A 27774-nucleotide genomic window follows, 5' to 3' on the forward strand; every position below is an offset into this window, starting at 1 on the left:
TCATTTTTGATAAATTAGTGGCAAGATTAAACGCCATGGAATTATGTTGTTGCTATACAATGCTACGCAGTGGACCAAGTGTATAGCGGCGGTCATAACACTGCCAATGTGTGTAGAACTAAGTCTCCAAGCAGAACATATACCTACAAACCCTTCAATTTTTTAACGGAAAAGAAAGGAATTATCTCAATCTCTACACAAAAATGATAGAACTAGACGAACAGACAGACTTTATAACTCTTACCATAACAGACACCAGAGCAGTGCAGATTTCTCAGACGTACAATTTAAACCCCAGTATACTAGTACTACGGTGCAATGAATGCAATTGCTGTATCTATTTTGTTTTGCCGCTGGCTTGAGGCTGCGGGAGCTATGAATTTCTCTGAGCCATATTTGTGCCATAGGACAGTTGGTTTCAGAAGCCCCGAATTTTAAAATAACGTTGAAAGAGCTATTTTGTACCTACCAATAGTTCAAACTTTTCTTAGTTTGGGATTAGATGGCAAGAATAAGTATTTCTTATTCATCATCATCATCATCAACATTTCAGCCATAGGACGTCCACTGCTGAACATAGGCCTCCCCCAATGCTTTCCATGTTGATCGATTGGTAGCGTCCTGCGTCCAGAGCTTTTCTGCTACCTTTGTGATGTTATCGGTTCACCTTGTGGGTGGACGTCCCACGCTGCGTTTTCCGGTACACGGCCTCATTCCTGAACCTTGCTGCCCCATCGGCCGTCAGTTCTGCGTACTATGTGCCCTGTATCCGTTCTATCGACATTGGATTCGAAACGATATTCATTTGACATGGTCGATATGAATCAAGTCTACTGAACGCATTTGTATAATCTCCAAACTAAATTCAGTCAAGTTGTGCGTCTGTTTACTGTTACAGTAATCTGCATAGCTCCAACTTGGAACTACTGCATTGTTGGCTGCAGTAACTTCAAATTAAGTAGAACCAACATTGGCTCATCCCTCCATCCTGGTGTTTACTTGGATGCAGCAAGCAATTGCACGTGGCTTCGTCGGTTGGCGATAAATATTCATTGAAATAATCGTGGAAAATAACACAATTTTACTTTTGTACCCTGAACATATGATTTTACTTGAAGATTATTATTATGAACTTACTTACGTGTTCTCTTCGTGTAAAATTTTCAAATAACTAACTGTTATTTAATACCAAGTCTCTTGTAGTCCTAACATTAAAATTTGATTGTCCCATGATTAGAATGTGAATATAGAGTCAATTTCTGATGGAATCTTCTAAAATAATAAACAAACGTCCACAGTATGAAATCAAATTATATCTGGATCATTACAAAATAAACGATTGTTTCACACATTTTAACTAGACACGAAAAAATAATGTTCACCAATTTAACTTGTGATTTTTTGGGACATACTTAATCCCTGAAGAAATGTCTCTCTTTATAGCTAATGTATAATTTATCAAGACGCATTTTGAGAGAACATGTTGTTTTAAAATACAAAAGATTTTGTTACGAGCATAATCGCAGCTAAAATATTATTCGATGTTTTTGTTTATGCCAGTAATAAAAAATATGATTTAAGGATTATAAATTGAGTAATGAATGTAGTGATTTATTTATAACATGTAAATTAATCACTAAATTGTAAAAAAAAAGTATAGTTCTGGGATATAATCTTTGGTTGTTATGATGTTTCTTTTAAATGAATATTTTAATTGTTTATAATAAAATATTATCTAGCCTTACTACAAACTAAGGCTCTGTCAAACGGCGGGCGTTGTCGTATCTTTATAAGCTATACATTAACGTTTCTTTAAATCACTCTTCATGTGTTAAGATCCGAAGATTCGTCACAATATTACTTAACTGTCTACAAGTCATTTCTTGCGACTCCCGCCGTTTGACAGTGCATTTAACATCAACTCATTTGTACAGTCGACTGCACATCAGACTATAAATCAAAAGGGCATCTATTACCGCGAAATAAGGTACAGTTTAGCTTGAAGTGCCGTCGTCAGTACTATGAAAGGCAAATAACTAAAAAGATATTGTAAATAGGATAAATATTATATCATTCACAATCTACGCTTTATTATCACGATCAAATTCTTTATTAATAATAGGTTAACGTAGTAATAGGTGTACCCATAAAGTTATATTTGTTATTTTTGAAAATTAGTGTTTAAACAAGCTTTTAAAGAACTATTCGCATTGTTTTTACAAATATTGTAAGGTTTTTATCAGTTTTTATGTATGAGTAAGGATATTTTCACAATGACAATTCCGTGACAGTGAAAACGTAACTTAAGTATTGTATTGGTTCTGCTAATAGAAACCCTCCCACTTTTACAGGCACATACGCAATACCAGTGTGGCCGTACCCGAACCAGTGGTTGTGGCAGAATTGATACCACGATGTTTTAAACTTTCGTGAGTTAACATAAGGTTCAAAGCTAATAACGAAAATTAAAAGGAAGATTTATGCTAAACGTGCATAACATAAAGTTGCACAGTTTTTATTTTAACAACTTGTTATGGTCATGGTCATGGCCAACAGTCAATTTGCCGTCTCCTTTACAGAACTGAACTGGAAGTTACAAATTCAGTATTCCAATGAACGTACAGCGCTGTTTGCGATGCACTCCAAGCGCTGCAGCGGGAGTAAGCATTTGAAATTGAAATTGCATTTGGGAAAGCTATTATTAGCATTTCAAATAAAAAAATATTTATTTAGTACTTGGGTAATTTACTACAGGTCAAGTTGTAGATCCTGGCTACACAGGCGTTGCAGCGGTGGAAACGAGAGGTGGGAATAATTCCATACTAAGAATTACAGACAAAAAGGTGTAGTAAAGTTTCTTTCATTTGTAGCTCTTCTTTAAAATTCTTGAGAAACAATTAACGGTCTGAAAATTTTCATTGTGAAGACATCCTTATTTTATATATTTTTTTAATTTAATATCTTGGTAATATTGTTAAACTATGCGTAGAATTGTTTTATTAAATGTATTTAGAATTAGAATTTTGTTTTTGTAGAAGAGTAATCGTTTATATTTACGTAACGCTGTTCCAAGTGACTTTTTTATTTATATAATAATAAAATTATTAGTAAATAGACACAAAAGGAGTAGATAGAGAAAATTATCGCCTAAGCTCGTTTGTAGTTTAAATACAACCAACGTGGCTACGACGTCTTTTCAATGCAGCAATTGTTATTTTTATAAAAATTGACAACCGCAAGGAAAATTCACCGCCCACATACTACAGTCGCCTAGAAACCGAGAAAATGTCGTTCCGAAGAAACAACTTTATATTATTATTAGTTTATTCGATTACATTTTATTGGATACGATGGATCTTAATACAATGTGTAATAGATCTAAGAATATACTTAGATACAATGTCCATTGACCGGCGCGCGTCGGAGCGCACTTACACGGCCGTAAAGAAAATAGTATTTTATTAACAGTTCTTAGAGTCGTAATTGCTTACAACTGATTAAGTGACATTTTTGTCATTCATGTTCGTCCGGATTGAAATGTCAGTTAATCAGTTGTAAGCAATTACGACTCTAAGAACTGTTAATAAAATACTATTTTCTTTACGGCCGTGTAAGTGTGCTCCGACGCGCTTCGCCGCGCGTCGGTCAATGGGCATCGTACCTTAAGGTTCGTAGAGTGGCTGTCCAATTGTATGAAAACAACCTAGCTACAGTCATGTCACTTCTGTGCTAGAAACTTAGAAGTGACTGGGAATCTCAAAATAACTAGCATCCCAATTAGGTATTTATTTTCACCAGTTTGGGCGTTAATTTTCTCTATCTAACAAGTTATTACAACATAGATCTACGTATTAAGTTTCTTTTCTCTGGCGACAGAGAAAGATAGAGTTACTAAAAATAACGCTTTACAATAATTTTATCAAATACGGACTTAAAAAGCTGAAATATTCTAAATTATTGTAATGTTATACTAAAGGTAGTTATAAGACTAGTTATAAGTTAGTAATTTAAGAAACCGTTTAAAACACTGTTAAAATACAGATTAAAGAAATCGCAGTAAAAAGTACAACACAAATAAGTATTATCACAAACTACTGAAATGTTTGCAAGCTTTGTTGAGGGTAGTTTTCCACAATAACTAACGAGGTAACAAGAGCGGGGAAAATTATTTAGAGATCGTTAGCGACATTTTGAATGCTACTGAGCTTCAAATTATGCTCTTTATTATATGCCCTGAAAACTACAACTGTTCACGTACATTTAGACTTGGGCACACACACTGTACCTACGTTTCATAAAATAACTATGCACATTTGTGGCACCGGGCACGCCTAAGACAAGTTGCGTTGAAGTCGCGTCGCGTTAAAGACGACTGTGTGACAGAGCCTTAAAATACGATTTATTAATGTAGTTACAGTTCAAATGATACCTACCTGATTTAAAATTGAAACTTTTCATGCGTAATAATAATGTTATGGAGCTCGTAATTTTCCTGAATATGATATTTGACTAACTTTCTCTCGCTCTTTTTGGATTCTTACAAGATATTGACTCACATGATAGTTTGCTGAATTTGCCAAAAATTGGGACCGTCTGTTCAAAACCCGTGAAATTGTGTAGTTCAGAGGGATTACTTCATAATGTCATTTCCCTTGATATTTTATTAAGGTAGACAAAAAACTATAGTTTGATGCGACCGATTTATGGCAACAGGACTGCAAGATTTCGGTTTTTTTCATTCTTTTGTGAAACTTGAAATAATTAAATTATGTTGCATGTAAAAGCCGTCAGTCATTAAGGAGTTTTTTTCCATTTTGCTAAAGTTTTAGTTACCAAAGTAAACAATAAATAAATAAAAATAAATACTAAATTGTACCTATTAAAACAAAACTTTACTCATAACAATACCTAGAATGTATGAAGTGAATAAAACACAAACGGCACATTAAGTGTAACGTAATGACGATAAGATCACCCTTATTCCCAGGAGAATAAGAGAACCTTTTGCAGTCCAACTGCAACGCTTTTTGAGCCGTCGGTGTATATTTTGTTTTTATTTATAAATGGATTGAAACTTTATTTCACAGATTATATTAATAAATTTACTTTAATTTTACTGTATAGAACTAAGTATAACAATAGAAATATAGTTATTGTACCATTTTACAATACAATACGCTGTTTTGAATTCTGTTCCTAGCTAAATAAAGACCAATTTAACATTCTGTGCGAGTGACAATTATTACGGCTATAATTTATTTTCATTTGTTTTTCAGGTATTTTAGTAATTATTTTTTATAAACCTATCAACACGGCTTCGAAAAATATAGGTAACTCGAAAACTGCGAAAAGTGCTCCATCTCTTAAGTTTTCACTAGATATTATTTTTAGGAAATCCTTTATAATAAGTAGTCAACAATATTCATTAACAGGTATGCTTCCAACTAAGGATGGGTAAGTACATATCCAAAATACAGGACAACATTGAAAGATTATTAATACGGGTGTATTCACAAACGATGCTTGCTTAAGTGAAGCACAACGTTATGCGAAGTCGAAAGCACAGCGTTGAATAGAGCTCTGTGATTGGTGCGTGTGTATCACTCCGCCACTTAAGAATTGTCTATGATGAATAGGTTTTTCGGACCCTGTGAGACTGTGAGACCTCATACTCATAGTATTGTTTGTGAATACGTGTGTGTTATTATTTCATTAATGGAAGTTGATAATGTTATGTATCTTATATGCCAACCATATGTCAGTCAACCAGGCGAAACGTAGTGAGACTGTCACAACATTGGTGAACAGAAGAATTAAGAAATTCAGCAACTTACTGAACTTATTAAAGAATATTAACAAAATTATGAACAAAGATTTTATCGGAAACAAACAGATGGAAAAATGTATTAGTTATAATTACTCGTAGGTACAATATTAAAAACATTAACTTTGATATTTTGAACACAAATACCTATGTATACTTCAAGTTTCACATAAGGAGTAATTTCAAGAACCGAAGACTAGGATAGAAGATACACATCGCCGCAAGAGCGAAGAGGACGCACTCCGCCGGCATTAGAATCAGTACGCTTTGTCGTCACTTACGCGTGAGTTCACAAAACGAACTGATTCTTTCGTCGACGCGTGCGCTGCTGCTTCGGAATGAGAAGAAAAGGAAGAAAAAAATAAGAAGAAAAATAAAGAAAAGAAAAAAAGAATAAGAAAAAAGAGAAGAAAATACCTAAGAAGACACACCTTATACATATATACTAATATTATAAAGCTAAAGAGTTTGTTTGTTTGTTTGTTTACTTGAACGCGCTAATCTCCGGAACTACTAGTCCGATTTGAAAAATTCTTTAGAAAGCCCATTTATCGAGGAAGGCTATAGGCTATACAACATCACGCTACGATCAATAGGAGCAAAGCAAAAATGAAACATGGAAAACGGGTTTTCACGCGTACGAAGTCGCGGGCACACCCTTTACTAATTAATACAAGATGTTTAGTAATAAATGATGTACCTTTAGAAGATTTTTATAAAAATATCAGTTAATACTCGTAGTAAATTTTTTGGAAAGTTTTATTGACAATCAACATCTTCTTGCCTTCATGTATTCTGATTCCGACTCAAGCGCAATTTGTTCTGCCTTATCCAGAGCTTCTGTTATAATAGTGAGTAATTCTAGATCTATGCTTCTAGTCAATAAATTGTCAGAAAATATTTGTATTGAATCACTATTTGCTGTCACATGTCTTCTACCATGTAATCTCGATCCAGAAAATCATCGTTGTCATATTCGTAATCTAAAAAAAAATGGGAAAAATCTAAGTACCCTACATTGGACCGCAAAGGAAAAGGGTCACAGATATTGCCGAAAGTACCTGACCTACATTTATGAAACAAAAAATAGTGGAAAAACTAAACATTTTTATTTATTTTACATTAACTATAGAAAACTTGAATTAATTTAGTCTTTATCATAAAGCTAGGTCAGGTACTTTTGAAGATACTCAAGATTATCTAACCGACCCTTTTTCTGTACCTACCTATATTTTGAAATAGGCGTAAAAATGAGTACCTATGTGACTATGATTTTTTATACTCCTATACAAATTGATATTGTCTGATCGATCAATTAGTCTGGAGATTTATTTATTGTTTTAATGTTTAATGTAACTAGGTAGGTATATATACTCAACATCAAATAAATCGCACCTTCCGCGACGCGAACTTCAAAGATTTTCTTCTGACACAATCATGGTGCCCCAACAATATTGGTGTTATTTGAAAGCCCAATAAATATCCTTAAAGAAAAACACATTCAATTTCTTAATAAATGATTAACATATACCATAAATGTGACTTGAAAAAAGACCTCACTTTGGGCTCACCTCTGGCATCAATTAGACCATTTTTTATGGTTATAAAACCAAATAATGATCTCACATGTCCTCTTTAACAGATGGATAGCGATTAATCCCAACTTAACAGTTTTATAGCCATAAAAGTTGGCTCAAGCGTAACTACCTATTTTTTGAAGAAGTGACTCTGGATCCTTCTAACGACACATTTTTGGGGTAAAAACCTTTCCTATAATGAAATCAAGTTTAGAACTAGGCTTTTAAGTAGTGCCAATATTGGTGGGAAGTGGGGATGAATACGTTTAAAAGTGCTTGTCGCGGGAGGTGCGATTTATTTGACGACGAGTGTAGGTAGATGATGTTTCCTACGAATTGTATTTTGTACCTATAGGTACTCGAATTGTATCCTACTTTGTTGCTGTATTATAATGATGCGGTTTTCACCTATTATTTATCTAAGTGACAAGTTTAGTTTGCATGATTTGCATCTAACAATGTGACTTAATATAGTTTTTTGTAAATGCAGAATGCAATGCAAACTTGTTGGTTATCTAAATAAACAATGAAGCAACTTTTATGTAATAATACTTACGTAAGTAATCCGTAAACAATTTTACAGGAAAACATGGGCCCATGTGTGTTACTTGCCAAACTAAGGACAAAAAATACGTAAATTAGAATATTGGTAGGTACTTATTCTTAAGAAGAAATGATATCTGGATTTTTAACATTTACCATCATAATACAATTTGAATTTATCTATATTTTGGGACATTTGCTTATGCCAATATCGCAAAATCAGATTTTACGTAATGTGTTCTTTTCATGTTTTTCAGGAAACATGAAAAAAATTCTTGTAGGAAACTTGACCGGCGACCGTACACCGACACAAAATGTGTAGTTAAATAAAAGAAGGCAGAAAAATATTGTATTTACCGTCATATCTCTCCATGCAGTTGACGTACTCAATCATGCAGTAGTTCTTAAACGTCATGTGGTTATAATATATCGTCTTGCCACATACACTTCCTGTACTAAAAAATTGCAACATTTGCTTTGATGATTAAAACCTACCTAAGAGTTATGCTTTAACCACACCAACGCGTGCAGATGTCCATCGCGCCGGCGCGATCATAGGCTAATGACAGGTCGCGCCAGCTGTCATAGGTCGCGTGACCTGTCATTGGCCTATAAGTGCGCCGGCGACGGCGATCTGCACGCGTTGGTGTGGTTGAAGGTTTAAAGTTCAAATATCACTAGGAAAGTCATTCATTGGCCAGATGTGAAGCTAGATAAACAAATGCGCAGCGCAAAAAACTTCGGCCCCACAGGTCCAGAGTATCAACTTCTAACGGATCAAATACGTAACGTGAATCTCATTAGTTATCAAATCAAATCAAATAATTTTATTGCATAATGTAGGTCACTCAATAAAATATTGTTCAGCAACATCATACCATATCGGCATGCAACAGAATCAATTTTCAATCAGTTAGATTCTCATATTCCAACGGTTTCAGCCAAATGATGCTGGACAAAGGCCTCCAAGGATTTCCATAACGACTGGTCCCGCGCTCCCCGCATTCAGGTTCTTCCAGCGACCTTCACCAGATCGTCGGTCCACCTCGTGGGGGACCGACCAGACCACGTTACGTCTTCCGTATTTTCAAAGGTTCATTTTTCACTCACTTTAATTAACAGTTTATTATGATGCAATAGAACGCTGACAAAGTTTAAATTACCAAAGATAATTATTATTTACTTACTTGAAGGCCCTCAGGCAGTAGTATGCTGTGTAGTCACAGTTCTCGTCGAAGGTCCATCGTTTCGGAGCGGTGCGCCGGCGGCGGCGGGTCGTAGTTCTTTGTGTGGTGAACCTGTTAAAGGATAAAGATCAGAGTCAATTCCAATTATGTATTCCTGAGGCCCTTGGGCACTTGTACACGTCACAAATAAAGCTTGACACCACTTCGGGACAAAATATGGACTGGTGATCAGAAGTGGTGGAAGAGACATCTTGATTTTCGACCTTGATGGACTGTGTTTCTTGCAGTGACTGCTTCTAAAAGAACTCAACAATGATGCTTATTGGTACAATTTCAACTCAACAATGGCCCTTATGGTTCGGAAGCAGTGGTAGAGCCGAGATTCTATTGAGTGAGGTATCTGATGTAGTGCTGAGGAATTATTATATGTATTTCTATTGGGATAGTTGAAAGAACGAAACTAGCCGCTTGGTGATGCTGTTATTCCTGAAAAATAACAAAAGAAAAACAAAACAAACAAAAAAATTGACAATCTGTATCTCTTTAAGGTGTCTGACGCAGAGGTTTAAAGAGAGAGAGAGAGCTTACGTCAAAACATTTTTGTAATAGGTACCTATATCAAACTAATTAATTTAAATATGTTTATATCCGTTGCCGTTGGCTTGTATCCATAGTAAGAAAGAAGGAAGAAAAAAAAATGATTTGGTTCAAACACAGTTTAACACAATATAAATAATTTGACAGAATTTATTGAATAAAAATGGCACCCATTCATATTCAAAACATGACGCTGGTATTCTACAGGAACCATCTTGAAAAGAGCGTCACCAGTGATTCAATAAATAAAATCAAAATCAAAAATATTTTATTCAATTTTTACCACTAGAGCACTTATGAACGTCAAATAACAGTAAAAAAAATTAAAGGTAGCCCTTGGGGCATTTCACAAGTCTCTTTATCTTTTGGGCCCTACCAGCGCTTGGAGACAAACATTATGACAAGTGCTGAGAAGAAAGAACAAACTCAGTCATCACTAATTGCCAGTAATTATCTAACAGTAAGGTAGGCGCACACCGTTGATTTTTAGTTGGCCGATAGTTGTGCCCGATTTTAAATTGTATGAAGATTCGGCCAAATCGAATCGGCGTAGTGTGCGCACTCCCATACAGGCCCATACTGATCAACTGCCCGACTAAACTATCGGCCGACGAAAAATCAACGGTGTGCGCCTACTCTAAAGATAACCAAATTCAAGTACCTACATCAAGTATGTACAGACTGAACTGACCATTGGCATTTCACCATAGACATCATATGTATTTTCACTATCAATAAATAAAGCTTTGGTAGCTTAGTTTGGGACTACATGGCGCAATGTAAAATGTCCAAGGATATTTATTTAGTAATTTAGTACCATGGTTTTAATCACGTTCTAACGTCATATTTTGATTTATTTTACAACATTTAAGCAAAGAACAAGAAATACCTAGTGGCCACCGCCATGGCATCCTCGTTAGGAGTTGTATTAGGTCCGCCAGGCCCACCAGGCCCATGTCCACCAGGTCCCTGTCCACCAGGTCCATGTCCACCAGGTCCCTGTCCACCAGGTCCATGTCCACCAGGTCCTTCGTGTCCACCAGGTCCCTGCCCACCAGGTCCTTCGTGCCCACCAGGACCCTGCCCACCGGGTCCCTGCCCGCCAGGGCCCTGCCCACCAGGTCCCTGTCCACCAGGTCCATGCCCACCAGGTCCCTGCCGACCAGGTACATTCCCACCAGGTCCACCGGGTCTGACACCACGATATCCTTGACTTGGCATCTCAGTTGCCCCTGTACAGTCAAATTGTATTCCAGTGACTATAGTAGCTCGTATATGTCCCACAGCAGGGCTCAGTTTCGTGGAGATTTTCTAAGTATGTTTTAAGCTAAACTTCTAAAGTAGGTTCACTTTCTAAAATCTCAGTCAAGTTGTTTCGTAGAGGTTGGTTTCTCGGGATACGACTTCATAGATATTACTACGGAGGAAGAAACTTTGATTGACAATTTTATTATAAGAACCTGTTCGTTTCCTCGATTAAAGCATTGTTTTTTGTCAAGGGTTAGTATAAATTATGATAAGTTTTATATCACTCACTTGAGAAATTATAAACCCCTATTTTACCTATATCCATTCCAAGAGATTGCTTAGGCACATATTAAACACACTAAAAAGTATAACATTCAATTGAACCACCTCTTACCTCTTAATCCAAGGTAACCCAGGTTTTGTCTTTGAATGTAACCTTTTTGATTCATAGAAAATGGTTCAACATTGGCGTCTTGAAATGGTATATTGTCCTGTATCTTCTGTTCTTCCTCGTAGTGGTATTTAGAGACCATGCTCTTGTATTCGTTTAAGAGCTGTGCTATTTCAGGGTCAGATGGAGGACGCAAAACTGGCTGGACAAATTGTCCATATTGTCGCCGAGCTTCGGGTGTAGTTCGTGGATCATTTTTAAGAGTTTCTTTCTCAAATTCTGACTTATTATGTACTGATTCTGTAGTTATTGTTTGTGAAACGCTTTCATTTGATAGCACGAGTGTTTTTTTGCTGGATTCAGCATTTGATTGGTCATAATTGAGTGATAGTGAGAATACATCTGGCTTAGATTGTGGTGCAATGGTAGTTGATTCGAGACTGTCAAATGTCATCGAGATAAGAGAAGGCTTGGTTATTTTGGCTGATAGGGAATTGTCTTGTGGTAATGAAAGATGTGCAGTCTTAGTTTGTGATGTAACTGGTTTGTGGACTGATATCGTGGCAGTTGATTGGGTATTATCAAATGAGATTGAGAATAGGTAAGGCTTGGTTAAAAGAGTAGCGGTATGATCTGTTTTATTGTTTGATCGGGAAAACACAATTGATAGTGAAGGCCTAACTGGTTTTTTATGTGATGCAGGGGACTTGGGATTTGAATCAGTGTCACTTAATGGTGATTTGCTTTCGATTGCCGGCGACAGTAGTGCTGTTGACAAACAAATCACAAAAATATTTTTGATGATACATAATAATTAACAGTTTAATACAAATTATTATGTTTGGAATACCCAATAAATTATGAAATAACATTTTGATGTAGTACTGGATTAGCCAAGACGTTACAAGACTGTCAATTGACTTACATTAGTAAAACTGTAGATCGTTGCAGTTCTAACAAATGCGTAGCGATTGGTAAAACAAAAATTACCTACATGAAGAAAAATTGTATACTGAAATTTCGGGAAAAAAGTTAACTTACCTGCCAAAAGACAAAATATTTTATTAAGATTTGAATACAACATTTGAAAAATTGAGTTAATTGTTACTTAACATTTTGTAATGATTAGTCGATGACTTCAATTACGTAACTATTTCATAAGAGCTTATGTTCGCACTATGTACCTCAGATAGTTTAAAACAATACCTAGCTAGATTGATTACAATATCATTGCATTAAAGTTTACAGCATGAAATTGAAATGACGGTTCCTGTGGCTTGTTAATATTTGCAATTAAAATCGAATCGACTGCCGTTATAAGTGGGTTTACCGGTGAAATCTCTGAAATCTTTTCAACACCTATATTTTCTAGAATTTTCATAATGATAATGATGATAGTTTTCTCACTAACGATATAATAATATGTGAGGTGTGTAGGCAGGTACCTGCGTATTAATAATAATAATAATAAAATCGTTTATTACCAAAATATCATTACATATTTTCACATAATAACGTTGGACTCCACACTAGGCAAGCCTGTGTCGTGGAGGCCAGGAGACAGTTTTACGATGTAGAAGGTACTTAAAACTAACAACAGATGTTACAATCGATTATTGTGCTATGTTTTATTAGTATGATATAACATAAAGGTCTTCTTAGTAAGCTAAATAATTGTTGAAGTTGCTTGAGTATGTGTTGTGTCTGTAGTGAATTTAGTTGATAATGTTATTTTAGTATGCGTATGAAATGCTCTGTGTCATCGTAATCTAGTGAGGTAAGCCATGTTCCAATTTTTTGTTTAATTGTTGTCTCACTTGAAACTTCTCACTTTGAACTTTTTGAATGAGCCAGCACGATGATGTATTAATATTCCTATTAAGGTTACATTATAAGTTATTTTGTGGAACTTTAATTTGGTAAGAAAGTAGGTACTAGTTGTTCCTATAACCAGGTAGACAATCTACTATGCATGTGTTAGGAGTGAATTCAGCGCAATAATCCACTTTTCGAAGGGATTGAACTAGCATTAACTAGATTGCGCCTATGGCTTCAATATTTGAAATCAATGCACACAAACCGCTTCTATTATATCAATCTTCTTGATACCTCGTAGAATCCACACACAACTCTAGATCTACGAACGATTTATTTGCAGCACTCAAATATACACTTTCTAACCTACAAAATAAAGCTCAGATATCCTTATTAATGTCGGTCACGTTTGAAATAGAGCGATCAGTCTTGAGACAAAGATGTGCAAGATAAAAGGCGTTTTCGTTGCTCTAAAGAAGTAAGATAAATAAATAGGGTTACTAGGAATCCGAAGAAATACATCACATGAGGCTATTTTTAACAGACTTCAAAAAAGGAGGAGGTTATTAGTTACAGTAAAGCACAATTTTGATAGAAGCGACGATTTTTCCTTAATAAACTTTCCTGCTGCTGCTGGGCGAGGAATAAGCGAATAAGACAGGTATACCGATATACATAAAGGCTCTCATATATAGAAGAAAATGATGTCTTTCGAAGTGAATAGTCAGTAGAGTCTACCAATACCTGATGAGTGTTAGTATAAGTTGAAGACCTGATGACGCATCCTAAAATAAAACTCTGTAGTCGGAGGTTCTAGGTTCGATTCCTAGTTATAAACTATGGTTGGATGGACTGGCCTGAAACCTGATACGTAGTACGAAAAATAAATATGATTCTTATTGCTTAATATGTAGATAACATCGTTTGGATACCACTAAACTAATACAATATCCTCTAGGGAAAAATAATAAGTATATTATAGTCCATTACTCCCAAAATACGCCTCCTCAGCCAAAACTAACCAGTCTCTATTTTAATTACTGGGCAGTACTAACATAAACGGGGACCATCCCTCCGGTGACCCGGGTATCGTCCGGGTATCTGGGTATCCGGTGAGTTTGAGACAGTCCTATTGAAGTGATTCACTGATAATCGAGATAAGAAAGGGTCAGTACAAACCACAAGTTGAAATATACAGGGCTTATTTTATTCATTTTCCTACAGGTTGATTCAAGTAAATACTTTATTATAGACCCGTACCTACTTACATGTAAGTATCACGGTAAGACTTTTTTTATTTGATAGGTAAGTATTATCCAGATCCTACATCACTTAGCCTAGGCGCAGACCGCCGATTTTTATCGGCCGATAGTTTAGTCAGGCAGTTGATTCATACAAAATAGAATCGGACCCTACTATCGGCCGACTAAAACTCGGTGGTCTGCGCCTAGGCTTAGGGTGGATTCGACCAAACAAGAGTAAAATTAAATATGAATCTCAGAATAAACTTGTCATTTTGACATGTTTCCCATACTGAAACTGTCAATGTGCCAGTTATACCAGGAGTTATTCTCGGATAAGTTTGGTCGAATCGGGAAATAGTTATTAGAATTGTATATCTACTGACCAGTAGGCCTAAGATGCACGCCGTGATAACTTTTATCGACGTCAAAATGTATGGGCAAAATCGATAAAATGGCGTGATAACCGCTTATCGCGGCGCGCATCTTAGGCCTACAAGTTGGGACTTGAACCAAAGACTCTCATCTTAGGCAATTAAATTTTACAAGTGTGATGTCATATTTGAATAACTTTAGCCCACACAACAGCAAAAATATCTTTATCTAGACATACATACAACTTAAAAGGATAAATTAAATTAGTACAAGTTAAAATAAAGATCCCAAAACTTTCTGTATCTCAAAAGATTCTGGTAACGGCTTAAAGATATTAAACTTTTAACCACTCAGAGAAGTTTTATGCTCTTTGAGAGTTAATTACGGAATGAAAAAACGTGGAAAAATTTTCTGCCCATTTTGATTCAGAACAGTAACGTTTTTCTGAAAACTTGATTCTAGCAAGTAGATTAAATAGACGTTAGAAAAGTTAAGCACAGAGCTTAAATATTTTAGGTTAGCGATGAAACTAGTGCGGTCGGCCGTTTGGTGTAGTGGTTCAGAACGGACTACTATGCCGAGAGGTCCCGGGTTCGATTCCCGGCCGGGCAGAAATTGAAATGATGAATTTTAATTTCTGTGACGGGTCTGGGTGTGACTATGTATAATATGTATGTATTTAAAAAAAAAAAAAGTATATAAGTAGTATATCCGTTAAGCTAGCACCCATAACACAAGCATTAAGTTGCTTACTTTGGGGCTAGCTGGCGCTGTGTGAAATTGTCCAAAGATTATTAGATTATTAGTGCGATGGAACGATGACGAATGACAACTGGCGGAACGGAGTTGACATGAGCTGATCGAGGGAAGAAGAGTTCTTAAGATATCAAAATTTCAGGTAAGGGTAGTTTTTATTCAATCTAGTTACAGTTTAACAGTAATTACGAGATGATTTTATTAAAATTAATCAAAAACATTTGTTGGGTAAATAAGAATAAAATTGTTATAACACATTTATTTACATGTCTTCTATAACGTAATAATGATCCAAAAAGTAATCATCTAAGTACGGGTAATCTGAAACACAAAAATTTGTTGAACATTAAATTCTTTAAAAACTTATAGCTGATCGTTAAGAGTTAATAAAAAAACTAAACTGGCCAAATTCTAAAGCTTTGTCAGACTTCTACCATCATCAACGTCATAATCATCATCATCATTAGATAATTTAGTCTACACTGATAGAGCACGACCTTTTCTAAACCAAATCAAAACATGGAGAATTTCGTCTATACTCCCCACACTTGTCATAAGGTTTGCATACTTGTCCAGTTGCCTCTTACGACATACACAGAAAAAGTGGGATTTCATGTAATTCTTGATTTACTTGAAAGATTAAATTTTAATGATTAAAACTAATACTCACGTAGATATTCGTCTAATACTTTCAATTCGAAACACTCTCCCATGTGAAGTATTTGCCATACTAGAAAAAAATCACACTAGTTGACAATAACAATCTTTACATGGTTCTAGAGAAAATGTCAATATGATAATTATGCCATCGGCTTTAATTGTTCGTTTTAGTCAAATGACGTCCACTGCTGGACAAAGGCCTCCCCCAAGGTTTTCCACAATGAACGGTCCTGCGCTGCCCGCATCCAGGTTCTACCCGCGACCTTTACCAGATCGCCGGTCCACCTAATAGGAGGCCTGCCCATGCTACATCTCCCAGCCCGTGGTCGCCACTCGAGAATTTTTCTGTCCCAACGGCCATCGTCTCTAAGAGCTATAGTATCGGCTATAAAATAGAATATCTATCTTATTCTACTTAGAAGTCATTATTTTTACCGTCATATCTCTCCATGCAGTTGACGTAGTCAAGCATACAATAGTTCGTAAAGTTTAATTCCACATAGTATAATGTTCTGCCACACAATACCCCAGTGCTGAAATTTTTTTTATCATTAGAAGTTATTGATTTCCCATAAAGTTTTATCACCTATTTCAAAAGCCATATCCCGAACTAAAGAAAATAATTGAGAATAAACCCAGAACATCTCTGTATCTGAGACAAGTCTTGTTACCACTAGACCAAAGAGTCGGTCATGTCTGTCTAACTCTATATTGACCGAAATCGGTTCAGTGGCTTCGTAATTTCGAAGCGTTGTGACTAACATTTTTGAAAATTATTGGATTTTAATGGTAAAAGATTTTTTTAATTCGGTCCATTACTTTCAAAGCATATTCCCCCTTCAAACAAACAATCAAAATCTATTAGTAATAATATAAGTTATAAATAAGATCGTTTCATCCACGAAGACGCGCCTCACCATTCTTCCGCTATGTAATGTTTGAGTGTTATCGGTACACGCAAAATTATCCATGAGTGCACAGTGTGCACTCATGGATAATTTTTTTTGCACTGCACACGCACACTACAATAATGACGCTCGGATTGCTCGGATCAAACTGACCGCACCCCGCGCTTCCCTCGACCAAAAATTGGTGGGGCGCGTCTTCGTGGATGAAACGATCTATAACTATAGGTTATGGCATATTACGCACTCGTAAGTTCTCAAGCAATAATACGCTAGGTAGTCACACTTCTCGTCAAAGCTCACGTGCGGCGGGGTGGTGCGGATTCGTCGGCGCCTTTGTGTTCTTTTGACGGTGAACCTGGATTTTTAAATAACATACAAATTAAGTGAAGTGTTGGGAGTGGATGCAGGCCGTTATCGGTCAATATGGAAATCATTAGGGGATGCCTATGTTCAGCATTGGACATTCTGTAACTGAAATGGTGATGGTGATGTGGGGAGAGTAGGGTCGTTCTCCAGGCAGTGGAGACTTATTGATCTGATGATGAGGAAAATGAAAATTAAATGCAACTTAAAACTAGACACGTATTTTGAATCTTTCGCAACTATTCCGTCTGCTCGTTTGCCTCCTGCCTCATAAAAAAAATTGTAACCAGATACATTGGTTTCTTTATATGCAGTGTGGAATTTTGGATCACTATAAATAACTTCCAATAAAAGTTCCAATGTTGACAATGTCCAAAAGAAAATGAACAGTACCTAAGGACTTCATATACCTCAAGACTCGTCTAACAGGACGTTCGATTATAATGGCGCATGATTGGGAAAGTCGACCCCGCGTTGATAAGGCGAGGCAGAAGAAGAAGTAAGTTACTAGGTAGGTACATTACCTAGTGGCTTGGCCTTGCGCTTCATTCATAGTGGTCCCTTGGGTCAGCAAATCCCCTCGCGCTTGGGGTTCCTTAGTCTCTCTAGGGAGCTCCTCCGTACTATCCGCTGAAGCGTCAACCGGAGCGTTAACCGGAGCGTTAACCGGAACCTCCTGGGGAACTAGTTCCTTGGGTACCTCCTGGGGTAATCCCTGCTGGGGTGCTACAGTACCAGTTTGTAAGAAATTAGTTAAACGGTGCTTTACAAACTAGTAAAATGGATTAGCAAGCTGAAGTGGCAATGGGCAGGGCATATAGTACGCAGAACTGACGGCCGATGGGTCTAATTCTCGATTTTCGAGTTCATATAACATCAGTTATCATCCTAAGTATTTGTAATATGTATTTATATTTTAAGAATGTTTACTAACATATAATATTGTCCAAATCTTGTCTCAAACCACCAGCTTTAGTATTTCTCCCGAATCTGAAAGATTTAATTGATAAAAATATAATGAAAGTAGTTAGCGACTGCACAAATACCTATTTATAAGCTTTTTTTTAGTTTTGTTCCAAAATATGAAAGAAGCTATGCAGTTGATTTTGGGAAATCGAATTTTTTTCATAATCCTTTAAGATAGTATAATAGTAGTGCTTAAGTTTAATTAATTAAAAAAAAGAACTACGTATTCGATACACAGTTGGTGTGGCAAATAATGTTTGTACGCCATATCCTTTCTCTATTCAAAATTTTAATGTACAAGTAATAAAGATGTCCGACAATTAACCGTCCCAGCTATGACATTGTCAGGAGGGGATTGTCATTTATTTTATTTTAATTATGACATTGATAGGAGGGCGCTACTATCAATAGTGTAGTTAGTTTTAGATTTTTGCCACTTGACTTTTCAGAATCGTGGGACTATACACACCTAGTCGTTCGTTTTTTACCGCCAAATCGATCAAACTTTGCGCCCATAGGTGTGCTCGCGGACTTTTGTGGGTATCTACCGAATTTGTGCACAATCCCTCGGTAGTAGTTCAAGAGCCTGGCTATCTGGTGGTCTGAAGGTGGAACGAAGTTCTTCGGACGGAACTGGTAGCCAGCGAACTGACGGCGGTGATGAGGACTGGTCTTGGAACTCTCATGTTTAGGTCCTCGTGGGGTGGTAGTCAGAATGGAACTATGTGATGGGAGCAGAGCTGGTGACAAATGGTATAAATTATTGGTATTTAGCTTATGCCACGCATAATGCAACCTGTGCTTTTCGTTACTGTTTAATGTATTTATATTAGATTTATACATTGCATACGGTAATATAAAACACATTTGGTACCTAATATAAGATAAATAATTCGTTTGACATTTGAAGGCAACATTTAAGAAAATCATAGTTACTCTCAAAACTGATTTTTTAGAATACCATGTTTGTTGAATTTACTATTATAGTTTACTACTATACTAGTAACTCACTCGCACTATAGCAGAATCAATAACTGAATATGATAAGCTGTTGTAAACATTATGTTTGTTTTGAATGCAAAAGTTTATTACCATGAAATTAACTCGTAACATTGACTTGACCTTTTGAAGAACAACAGTTTCGACGTTTCATTGTCTCCTATAATAATTTCCAAAATTATGTAATTTGGAAGCATTTGATACTTATGTTGTTCTCAAATGTCAAACAAATAGTTTGCGTGTTATCAGGTATAGTACCCAATTAGAGTAGAGTCAAGATTTCACCATATCGCGCACCGCTCGTGTGCCCGCCACTAACATTTCTATGTAGGTCGACACCGCTCCGAAGTCTTACCGTCACCGCAACGAATCGTGAGCTTTTTCCTTATTAAGGGTGATTATGTGAACCTGAACCCTTGCGAGCGGGTTTTGCTTTGAGACTTACACTGCCTGTTTTATTTCACCAGCACTATTTGCACCAACGTTGGGAACTGATTCTCAATCAAGCACTCAACTGAACAGAACTACTGATTCATTGCCCTCAAATGGGTCCACCACGGGACCGCTCCGACGTCGCACAGTCGCCGCAACGAATCGTGAGCTATTTACCTATTCTATGTGAACCTGAACCCTTGCGAGTGGGTTTTGCTTCGACACTTAAATATTGCCCTTGAGTCCCCCTGACATTGCCTGTTTTCTTTCATCAGCACTATTTGCACCAACGTTGGCAACTGATTCTCAATCAAGCAGTCAACTGAACAGAACCACTGAATCATTGCCCTCAAATGAATCCACCATTAGTGGTAGAACGGAGTCCACTATACCCATTCATAACGCCACTTCACCCCAGACTAATAGGACCAGCTCAAACAATGGTTTTCCTAAAAGAAGAGGTTCAAGCCCCTTCCGCCGTTACTACCCTGCCCCAAACAGTTTCCATCCACCTTCGGATGAAGAGATAGCAAATCTGCTGAAGGAGTACCGAAGCATCGCAAGTAAATACAGTCAGATGCGACCGGATCCAGGAGGTCCAAGCAACATTGACCCTTTTTCCTGGAACCAGAGAGGTCCATTTCACCGGCCAGGAAGAATCTATCGAACTGCTGAAAGACAAGGTAAGCAAAGGATTACGTTGTCCAAAAATCATCAAATTATGTTGAATCACTCTGTGATGAAATTCTTTTGCTCTGCCTTTTTATCCCAATACTTGTGATAATTCAATAATACACTATTTTTATCCAGCTCCAATCGTTCTCAAACAAAAGTGATTCTCTTCATAATTTGTTACGAAGAGAGTAAAATAAAATGGCGGCGTTTGTTCGAAAGTCTGACATCTTTATTTTTGTTTTTATTTTCTTTTTAATTCCTGTCCTTGACAAAAAGATAAGGCACGTACTGTTATTGGCAGTAATATCCAGCAGTGGACTCTTATAGACTGATGATGAAAAAAACTTAAGAAATAGGTTACTGGATACATTATATTATTAGAAAGTGTAATTAAATAATTTTCCACTCTTAAGTTGGACCGACGAACTCATAAAGCTAGCAGGAAAGCGCTGAATGTAGGTTGCTGCTAGCAACCGGTCAAATAGAAATCATTAGGGGAGCCTATGTTCAGCAGTGGACGTCCTATGGCTGAAATGATGACGATAATGATAATTAAATGATTGAATGTGTTAGGAATCTTGGATGAAATTCCTCGCGAACCTCCAATGGAAGGAATTGATGGACTTCAGGGACCTCAGGGACCTTTGGGACCTCAGGGACCTCTGGGACCTCAGGGACCTCAGGGACCCCAGGGACCTCAGCCAGGCGCTGGGTCTGAGGCAACTGGTATGTCTCCTACGCAAGGGACTACTCAAAACGAAGCTATGGGGGCAGCCTCGAGGTATTTTATTTACTTAATATTAATGATCGCATGAAAGCTATATTGGAGACAAACCATTGACACTATTTTGATATTAGTTGTAAAATTACATGATTTTACGATTATAACGCTTAATCATAGCAATACAATCATAATGAATAGAATAGCTTTTGACTGAACGAAACTGTGCAAAGCAATAATTTTGGCAATGGTTAGAAAGCAAAAGAGATTTATTTTTTATTTTTCTAGATTGTGGTGTCTGAAATAATACACTGGTGTGCTAACTGTATGTGCTACGAGCTACGACTGATCCTCATCGCGGCCTGACTACGTCAGTCATTTAAAAATGGCAAACGATTGGATGCCCGTCTATTATTATGTTTGAAAATTTTACGATCATAGGCTCCGAGCGTTTGTTTTTTATTTAGCCGGTGTCAATTGTCTAAAGCCCGGTCTGTGAGCACGTAGAATTTTTCCCAATGACCCCAAGCTATCCATCCTTATCGCTCGCGCGTAATTATGTTGCTGTCGCGCTCGCACACTCACTGCAGGCGCCCGTCGCACAGACGCGACAGCAATATAATTAAGCGCGAGCGATAAGGATGGATAGCTTGGGGTCATTGAACAAAATTCTACGTGCCTGCAGACCAGACTATAACAGATAGGCTATCAGACAGCTGTTGTTTACAGATTCACTACAAGAACGACCACGCAGTATCGGCGTCGACGCACCCCCGCAGTCCGATTGACGTTTGAAGAGGACTGTGACTACCTCGCTTATTATTGCTTAAAAGCTTACGAGTATGTTAACATTTGATTTATACTCTCTCTATCTCTACAGGGTGGAATTTTGTAAAGCCACCTAAAGGGAAAGTACTCTTAATGTGGATATTAAATTTTACTCAAAGGAAAAATCTCTAATTTAGGGAAAGAAATAGAACTGCATTCAAAGATTTCCAAAAAAATTGCTTGCCACAACCGGGAATCGAACCAACTAAAAATCTGTTAAAAATTACATCCTGTATTTTTATTGCATCGATCGTTAGGGTTAAGTAATCTCTCTAACAAACTTGATAAATGAAAGGAAAGGAAAACCTGAAATCTTATATTACTTTAATTATTTACAGAACAATGTATGGTATAGTGGTGAATTTTCGAAAAATTAAAAAAAATATTTCAAAAATAAAGGAACGTTTACTTTGAGTAATTTTTTTTATCTACAGTATTAAACAGTACTTTCCCTCCAGGTGACATTACAAAATTCCACCCTGTATATTGTCTCTTCCCCCTTGATTGGAGACTTACAACCTGGTCGAGTTCACTGCGCACCTGGCGACCGTGACGTCACATCGACGCTCTGGTACGAACGGGGCGAACGCGGAGAGATGGAGTGAGTGCGAGGGAGAGTCGCATACCAGCGAAGTGCGCATTTAACTCGACCTGTGTGCTTACCATGAGTTTACGTTAGGTGTGTTTCGCTAGCGACTGCGTAAAAAAATGACATTAAATGTATGACGTATTGTGCAGCGCCTCTAGCGGCTACTGTCAAGAAATAAAATCTTCATACATTTTTTTGACGTACTCGCTAGCGAGCACACCTAACGTAAACTCATGGTAAGCACACAGATTGTAGACGATATAAAACTTAAGAGTATCATCGTCAGTAGTTAGAATATGAGTGAGATGAGCTAGTTTTTGACTGTCCAATAATCACGCTTACTAAGATATGATCTAATGTTTCCTTGATCTTGCAATTTATTGTTGCTATGGTGCTCGGATTCGGATGTCCATGAGTTACAAAATTAGGTATTGATAACCTACCTCTTACTCAAACAGCCAATATATAGAAAAACATTATTTTCATTAGTTTTTAGGTGGAAATACCTTTTCCCTCAACTAAAGGATTAACTTTTGCAGCACCGGACAAGTTTGTGGAAGGACATTGTACTACCAAACCCTGAACTTTAAGAACTATTGCATGCTAGACTTCGTGAACTGCATGGAGCGATACGACAGTAATGTAGTCTTTTTATACTGCCTAAAAATTTTTTAGTGTCCTCATTTCACCTCGGAACCTTTTCACCCAACTTTATTTTCCAGGTGCATTGAGTTGACTAAAGCGGTCGTCTTTGTTCACCTAGGAATTAATTCACCCTGGTGAACAGATGCTACCTTTTCCATTAATCAAGTGGACTAATATCACACGCATAAAAATTATGTTAGATAGGTACTGTCAAAAAACTGTAAATAAAGTTGGGTGAAATTGTTCAGAGGTGATATTTCCCAGGTGAACAAAGTGGAGGAAGACTTTGTCCAGCAGTGAACGTCTTTTAGTGATGGAATGAGAAACTTTCATATTGTCACATTTTCTGCGCACGCTGCAAAAATACTAAGAAACAAGATTGTACCTACAAGCCAATCGAGCTAACTGCGTACCTTGTTGTAATGCGACTCTCCCCTCTCACTTGCCCGCACATCTCGCGTTCGTCCCATCCGTACCAGAACGTTGATGTGACGTTACGGCTGCCAAGTGCGCAGTTAACTCGACCGCGTTGTATGTACAAAAGATATATTTTTAATAATATTTGCAATTTGTAAATACAAATTAATAATTTCAAGGGCCGGCAACACACTTATATTCCATTAGAAAAAAGAAAATACCCCTCGTGGTAAGCTTAATAAGCTATGAAAAAACGTTTACTTTTTCAGTGTGGCAGATATCACACATGGGAGAGTGTTTCTTTCTCAACATCCTCACCGAGTATTTACGTGAGTAGATACTACCAACTAACATGATACAATATCATACAATAAAGATAGGGACTTAAGGTCATAGCAGACATATCAACTCGGAAAGGCATCAACACTGTCATCGCCTTTCGCGCTGTCAACCGCGAGGCGAGGCATTCACGTTATGGTGCGGATAAGTGTGCGTTGCTGTATGGAGTTTCATACAAAGAATATTGACCGCCTCGAGTTGATACGGTTACGATCCCTTTCCGGGTTGATAAGTGTGCTAAGTCCTTTAAATACCCGCGGCATCAACCGCGTGAATTTCGGTCTGTCACATTTATAAAAAACTAGCTGACCCGGCGAACTTTGTTCCGCCTTAATGGCAATAAATAAGCAGACTTTTTTTTTAATTTCGAACGGGATAAAAAGTATCCTATGTCCTTCTCCTGGCTCTAAACTACCTCCCTGACAATTTTCAGCTAAATCGGTTCAGCCGTTCTTGAGTTATAAGTGGTGTAACTAACACGACTTTCTTTTATATACATACTAGCTGACCCGGCGAACTTTGTTCCGCCTTAATGGCAATAAATAAGCAGACTTTTTTTTTAATTTCGAACGGGATAAAAAGTATCCTATGTCCTTCTCCTGGCTCTAAACTACCTCCCTGACAATTTTCAGCTAAATCGGTTCAGCCGTTCTTGAGTTATAAGTGGAGTAACTAACACGACTTTCTTTTATATATATAGATATAGATAATAATTTGACAAGCAGTATAGACTTTTGGGACCCAAATCTAATCGTTTATTTTACAGAATACCCTTACAACGACGAGCAGCATTTAGATGACTACTACATTATAGATAGCTAATAAGTGAAAATTAATTTACCAATGTTAAATAAAAAAATGTTCTACTTGATTTTGTTTCATTTGCAAAGCAAGAGCACAGTAAATTTTGGCAATAGTCACACTTTCGGAGGGAATATGAGATATTTGAAAAAAAAAAAATACAACAGAATGATATACCTACTTACTTTTACATGTAACATAATCCTACTAATATTATAAATGCGAAAGTTTGGATGTCTGAATGTCTGGGTGTTTGTTACTCTTTCACGAAAAAACTACTGAATGGATTTTAAAGAAACTTTAAAGTATTTATGTTTATAACCCAGATTAACATAATAGGTTATAATTTATGACGATCTGTGACAAACTAAATTTCACGCCGGTGAAGCCGTGGGCAAAAGCTAGTGTTTAAATAAAGAAAATACCTGATTGTGATTGGTGTAAATATTGAAATCACACCAACACCCTGTGACTTTAACTTGCCCAAAATGATAAGATGAAAGAGTGGTCTTGGGGGAAAACTCAAAACTAAGTATGATGGAGCAAATAACAATTTAATTATAAAGGTTTCCGTGTATTTTGTATGGAAATTAAGAGGTGCCAAATTATCATAAAGGTACATATTTTGACTATCTTTAACACCGAATAAGTTTTTGTACAAAATTGAATGAATTAAAATTATTGTAATACCGGTGCAAATGTGTGATAGCGGGTTCGAATATTATACGAGTTTTGAGGAGAAATGGTGCACAAAATGGACCGACGATCTCATAAAGATAGCAGGAAGGTGCTGGTTGCAGGCCGACACCAACCGGCGACGTGGAAATCATTGGGGGGATGCCTATGTTCAACAGTGGACCTCCTGTGGCTGAAATGATGATGATGATGATAGTGCACGCTGGATTAAATGTAAACACCATGATAATGGATCGACAATCTATTGAAGGTAGCATGGAGGACTTGGATGCGGGCACCGCAGGATCGGCTGTTGTGGAAGAAACTACTAAATCGTTACACAACGGTGTGATAGGCAGCCAACCGAGTGAATTAGCTCAAATGTGTTTTGAACAATACGCATAAACGCCGCCTTGGGACTCGTTTGTAAACAATTTACTAAATTGAGGGAAGGTGGGTTTTATTTTCTGTAACTTTAATATTTCTTTTAAGAGATGTTGAGCACAACATTTATGGGAGGTTCTCTGTAAAAATATTATAAATAATTGTGTAAATTATCTAAGGAAAAAGCTCAGTAACATTCGATTGTCTCGATTCGCTAGTACTTGAAGGGTTAACATCAAATGCCTGACACTGTGTATTAGATAGATAGTCACATGTTTTTTTTTTTTGGTTTCGATAGAGCAATATGTATTTTAGTACTAAGATCACCTAACGGATTCGGCAAAAAGTATTTTATAACCAACATTAGTCCTAAATTACAATGTTCTTCTACAACGAGCACAATTAATAAGAATGCTGTGTAAAAGGTTATAAAACACGAACAAACAAGTAGAAAAACAACAGTTTTTCACTTAACAGCTTCCCGAGTAAGCGAATCTTAAGCTTGTTCCATTACAATCAAGATAATGTGTCCCGAATATGAACAGGCAAATGCCGTGTCTTTGTCTGTGTGTTTAGGGCCAATTTTTTAATCGACAGATATCTTTATTATTAGAATAAGTTTGACGTATCTAACATCGAATTCAGACAGTTTTATTCTTAAGATAAAAGTTAGATGTTAATTGAAAAAGTATTCTCAATTGTAAAACTAACCCATTTAGACCGATAATTATTTTTGTAATTAAAAATAGATTTTTCAGCAAAAACTTACAAAGGGAAGCACAAAAATCAAGAAAAAAAGTATTAAAAAAAATAATCCATAAATAGGGGGCCGTGGGGAGCCCGTACCATATAGGGTACAGTAGGTCTATAAGTATGCAAAATATACTCGTTGTTCAAAGAAGGTTTTTATTTATTTTTGTATGATATCAAATAAATATAAAATCACACAATCACCAGTATCACACTTGGCATATCTTGTAAGACGTTTTCTGTAATACTAACCACATTTGGTTCTTTTTTCTACCTTTTCCGAAGTTAGTGAGGATAGCTGAAGAAGACCTGGCTTTTTCTGACTTGTTACGTTTAGTGCTATCCATAATCGCATTTAGCGACACGACGATGGAAATTTAGCAAATCCATCGAAGAAAACTCTGAGGAAAATTATTCACATTGACACTATATTTATCGCCTGAATCTTCGTCGGTCTGATCATCATTAGCGGTCATCTGACAAGACAGCAATGGAAAAATACCAAGATTGGTTTGTTTGCTGAATTTATCAAATTTTTCATGAGTTTTGGCAATATAGTGAAGCATTGATAGCCTAAAACAAATAAAAATAATAAAAAATAAATTATATTTTCTCGCATGATTTGCTCATGCATAGACCTACTGTACCTTATACGGTACACCTATTTTAGACTGGAATAAACCGTATAAAAATAATCTCAATAATATTTTTTTTGTAGTCATGATACTATTGTACTCTATTTTTTAAATAAAATTGATAAATAACATAATTTACCATAAATAATAAGAAATTATACCTTGTTGAATACATTGTAAATATTTTTTTTTGTTTTCTGTCGAGGATTTTCATCAATATTTCCGAAACCACTTGTTAAAAACATATTTTTAAATATTTTTATGTAAAATAATAACTTTAAGCTTACTGTCACAATCATTTTTACAAATTAACAACAGTTTGGTACTTCAAAATATTTTCAAAAAGATACCGTACCACATAGGGTACGGTAGGTCTATATGGGTTAAATGAGATCAAATTCAAAATTGGTTCTTGTCCTATACCTATGTATCC

The 27774-nt window shown here is 36.6% G+C and overlaps 2 protein-coding genes and 1 long non-coding RNA gene across 3 annotated transcripts; 1 reads left to right on the plus strand and 2 right to left on the minus strand.

Annotated features, from left to right (window-relative positions):
- Window positions 1-6736: 6736 nt before the first annotated feature.
- On the minus strand, window positions 6737-10676 carry LOC135083691 (uncharacterized). The gene is made up of 5 exons (XM_063978401.1): window positions 10618-10676; window positions 9132-9242; window positions 8302-8399; window positions 7958-8017; window positions 6737-6807 (listed from the first exon to the last, which is right to left on the minus strand). The coding sequence occupies exons 1-5, from the start codon at window positions 10632-10634 to the stop codon at window positions 6749-6751; spliced, it is 345 nt and encodes a 114-aa protein (XP_063834471.1). The 5' UTR covers window positions 10635-10676; the 3' UTR covers window positions 6737-6748.
- Window positions 10677-15809: 5133 nt separating this feature from the next.
- LOC135083608 (uncharacterized) lies at window positions 15810-19294 on the minus strand. The gene is made up of 8 exons (XM_063978306.1): window positions 19264-19294; window positions 18921-19191; window positions 18420-18475; window positions 18010-18211; window positions 17367-17477; window positions 16650-16747; window positions 16225-16284; window positions 15810-15875 (listed from the first exon to the last, which is right to left on the minus strand). Exons 1-8 carry the CDS (start codon window positions 19292-19294, stop codon window positions 15817-15819), a joined length of 888 nt encoding a protein of 295 aa, XP_063834376.1. The 3' UTR covers window positions 15810-15816.
- A 1840-nt stretch (window positions 19295-21134) lies between these two features.
- Window positions 21135-23326, plus strand: LOC135083731 (uncharacterized). Its single transcript, XR_010259687.1, has 3 exons — window positions 21135-21338; window positions 22008-22118; window positions 23235-23326. It is a non-coding gene; the product is annotated as an uncharacterized LOC135083731 (long non-coding RNA).
- The last annotated feature ends 4448 nt before the right edge of the window (window positions 23327-27774 follow it).

Source organism: Ostrinia nubilalis, chromosome 24 (genome assembly GCF_963855985.1).
Source record: "Ostrinia nubilalis chromosome 24, ilOstNubi1.1, whole genome shotgun sequence".
In the NCBI taxonomy this organism is placed as follows: Eukaryota; Metazoa; Arthropoda; class Insecta; order Lepidoptera; family Crambidae; genus Ostrinia; species Ostrinia nubilalis.

Bases quoted from the DNA above. Each gene is read 5' to 3' on its own strand.
- LOC135083608 (XM_063978306.1), bottom strand. From the start codon at position 19,294: ATGTATAAATCTAATATAAATACATTAAACA. The intron at 18,212-18,419 runs GTTAGTAAACAT...CTGGTACTGTAG, and splicing joins AGATTTGGACAATATTATAT to CACCCCAGCAGGGATTACCC. The intron at 16,748-17,366 runs GTGCGTAATATG...AAAAAATTTCAG, and splicing joins TATTGCTTGAGAACTTACGA to CACTGGGGTATTGTGTGGCA.
- LOC135083691 (XM_063978401.1), bottom strand. The intron at 8,018-8,301 runs GTAAATACAATA...TTTTGTCCTTAG, and splicing joins CTGCATGGAGAGATATGACG to TTTGGCAAGTAACACACATG. The intron at 6,808-7,957 runs GTAAGTATTATT...ATTTTTTTTTAG, and splicing joins ATTGTTTACGGATTACTTAC to ATTACGAATATGACAACGAT.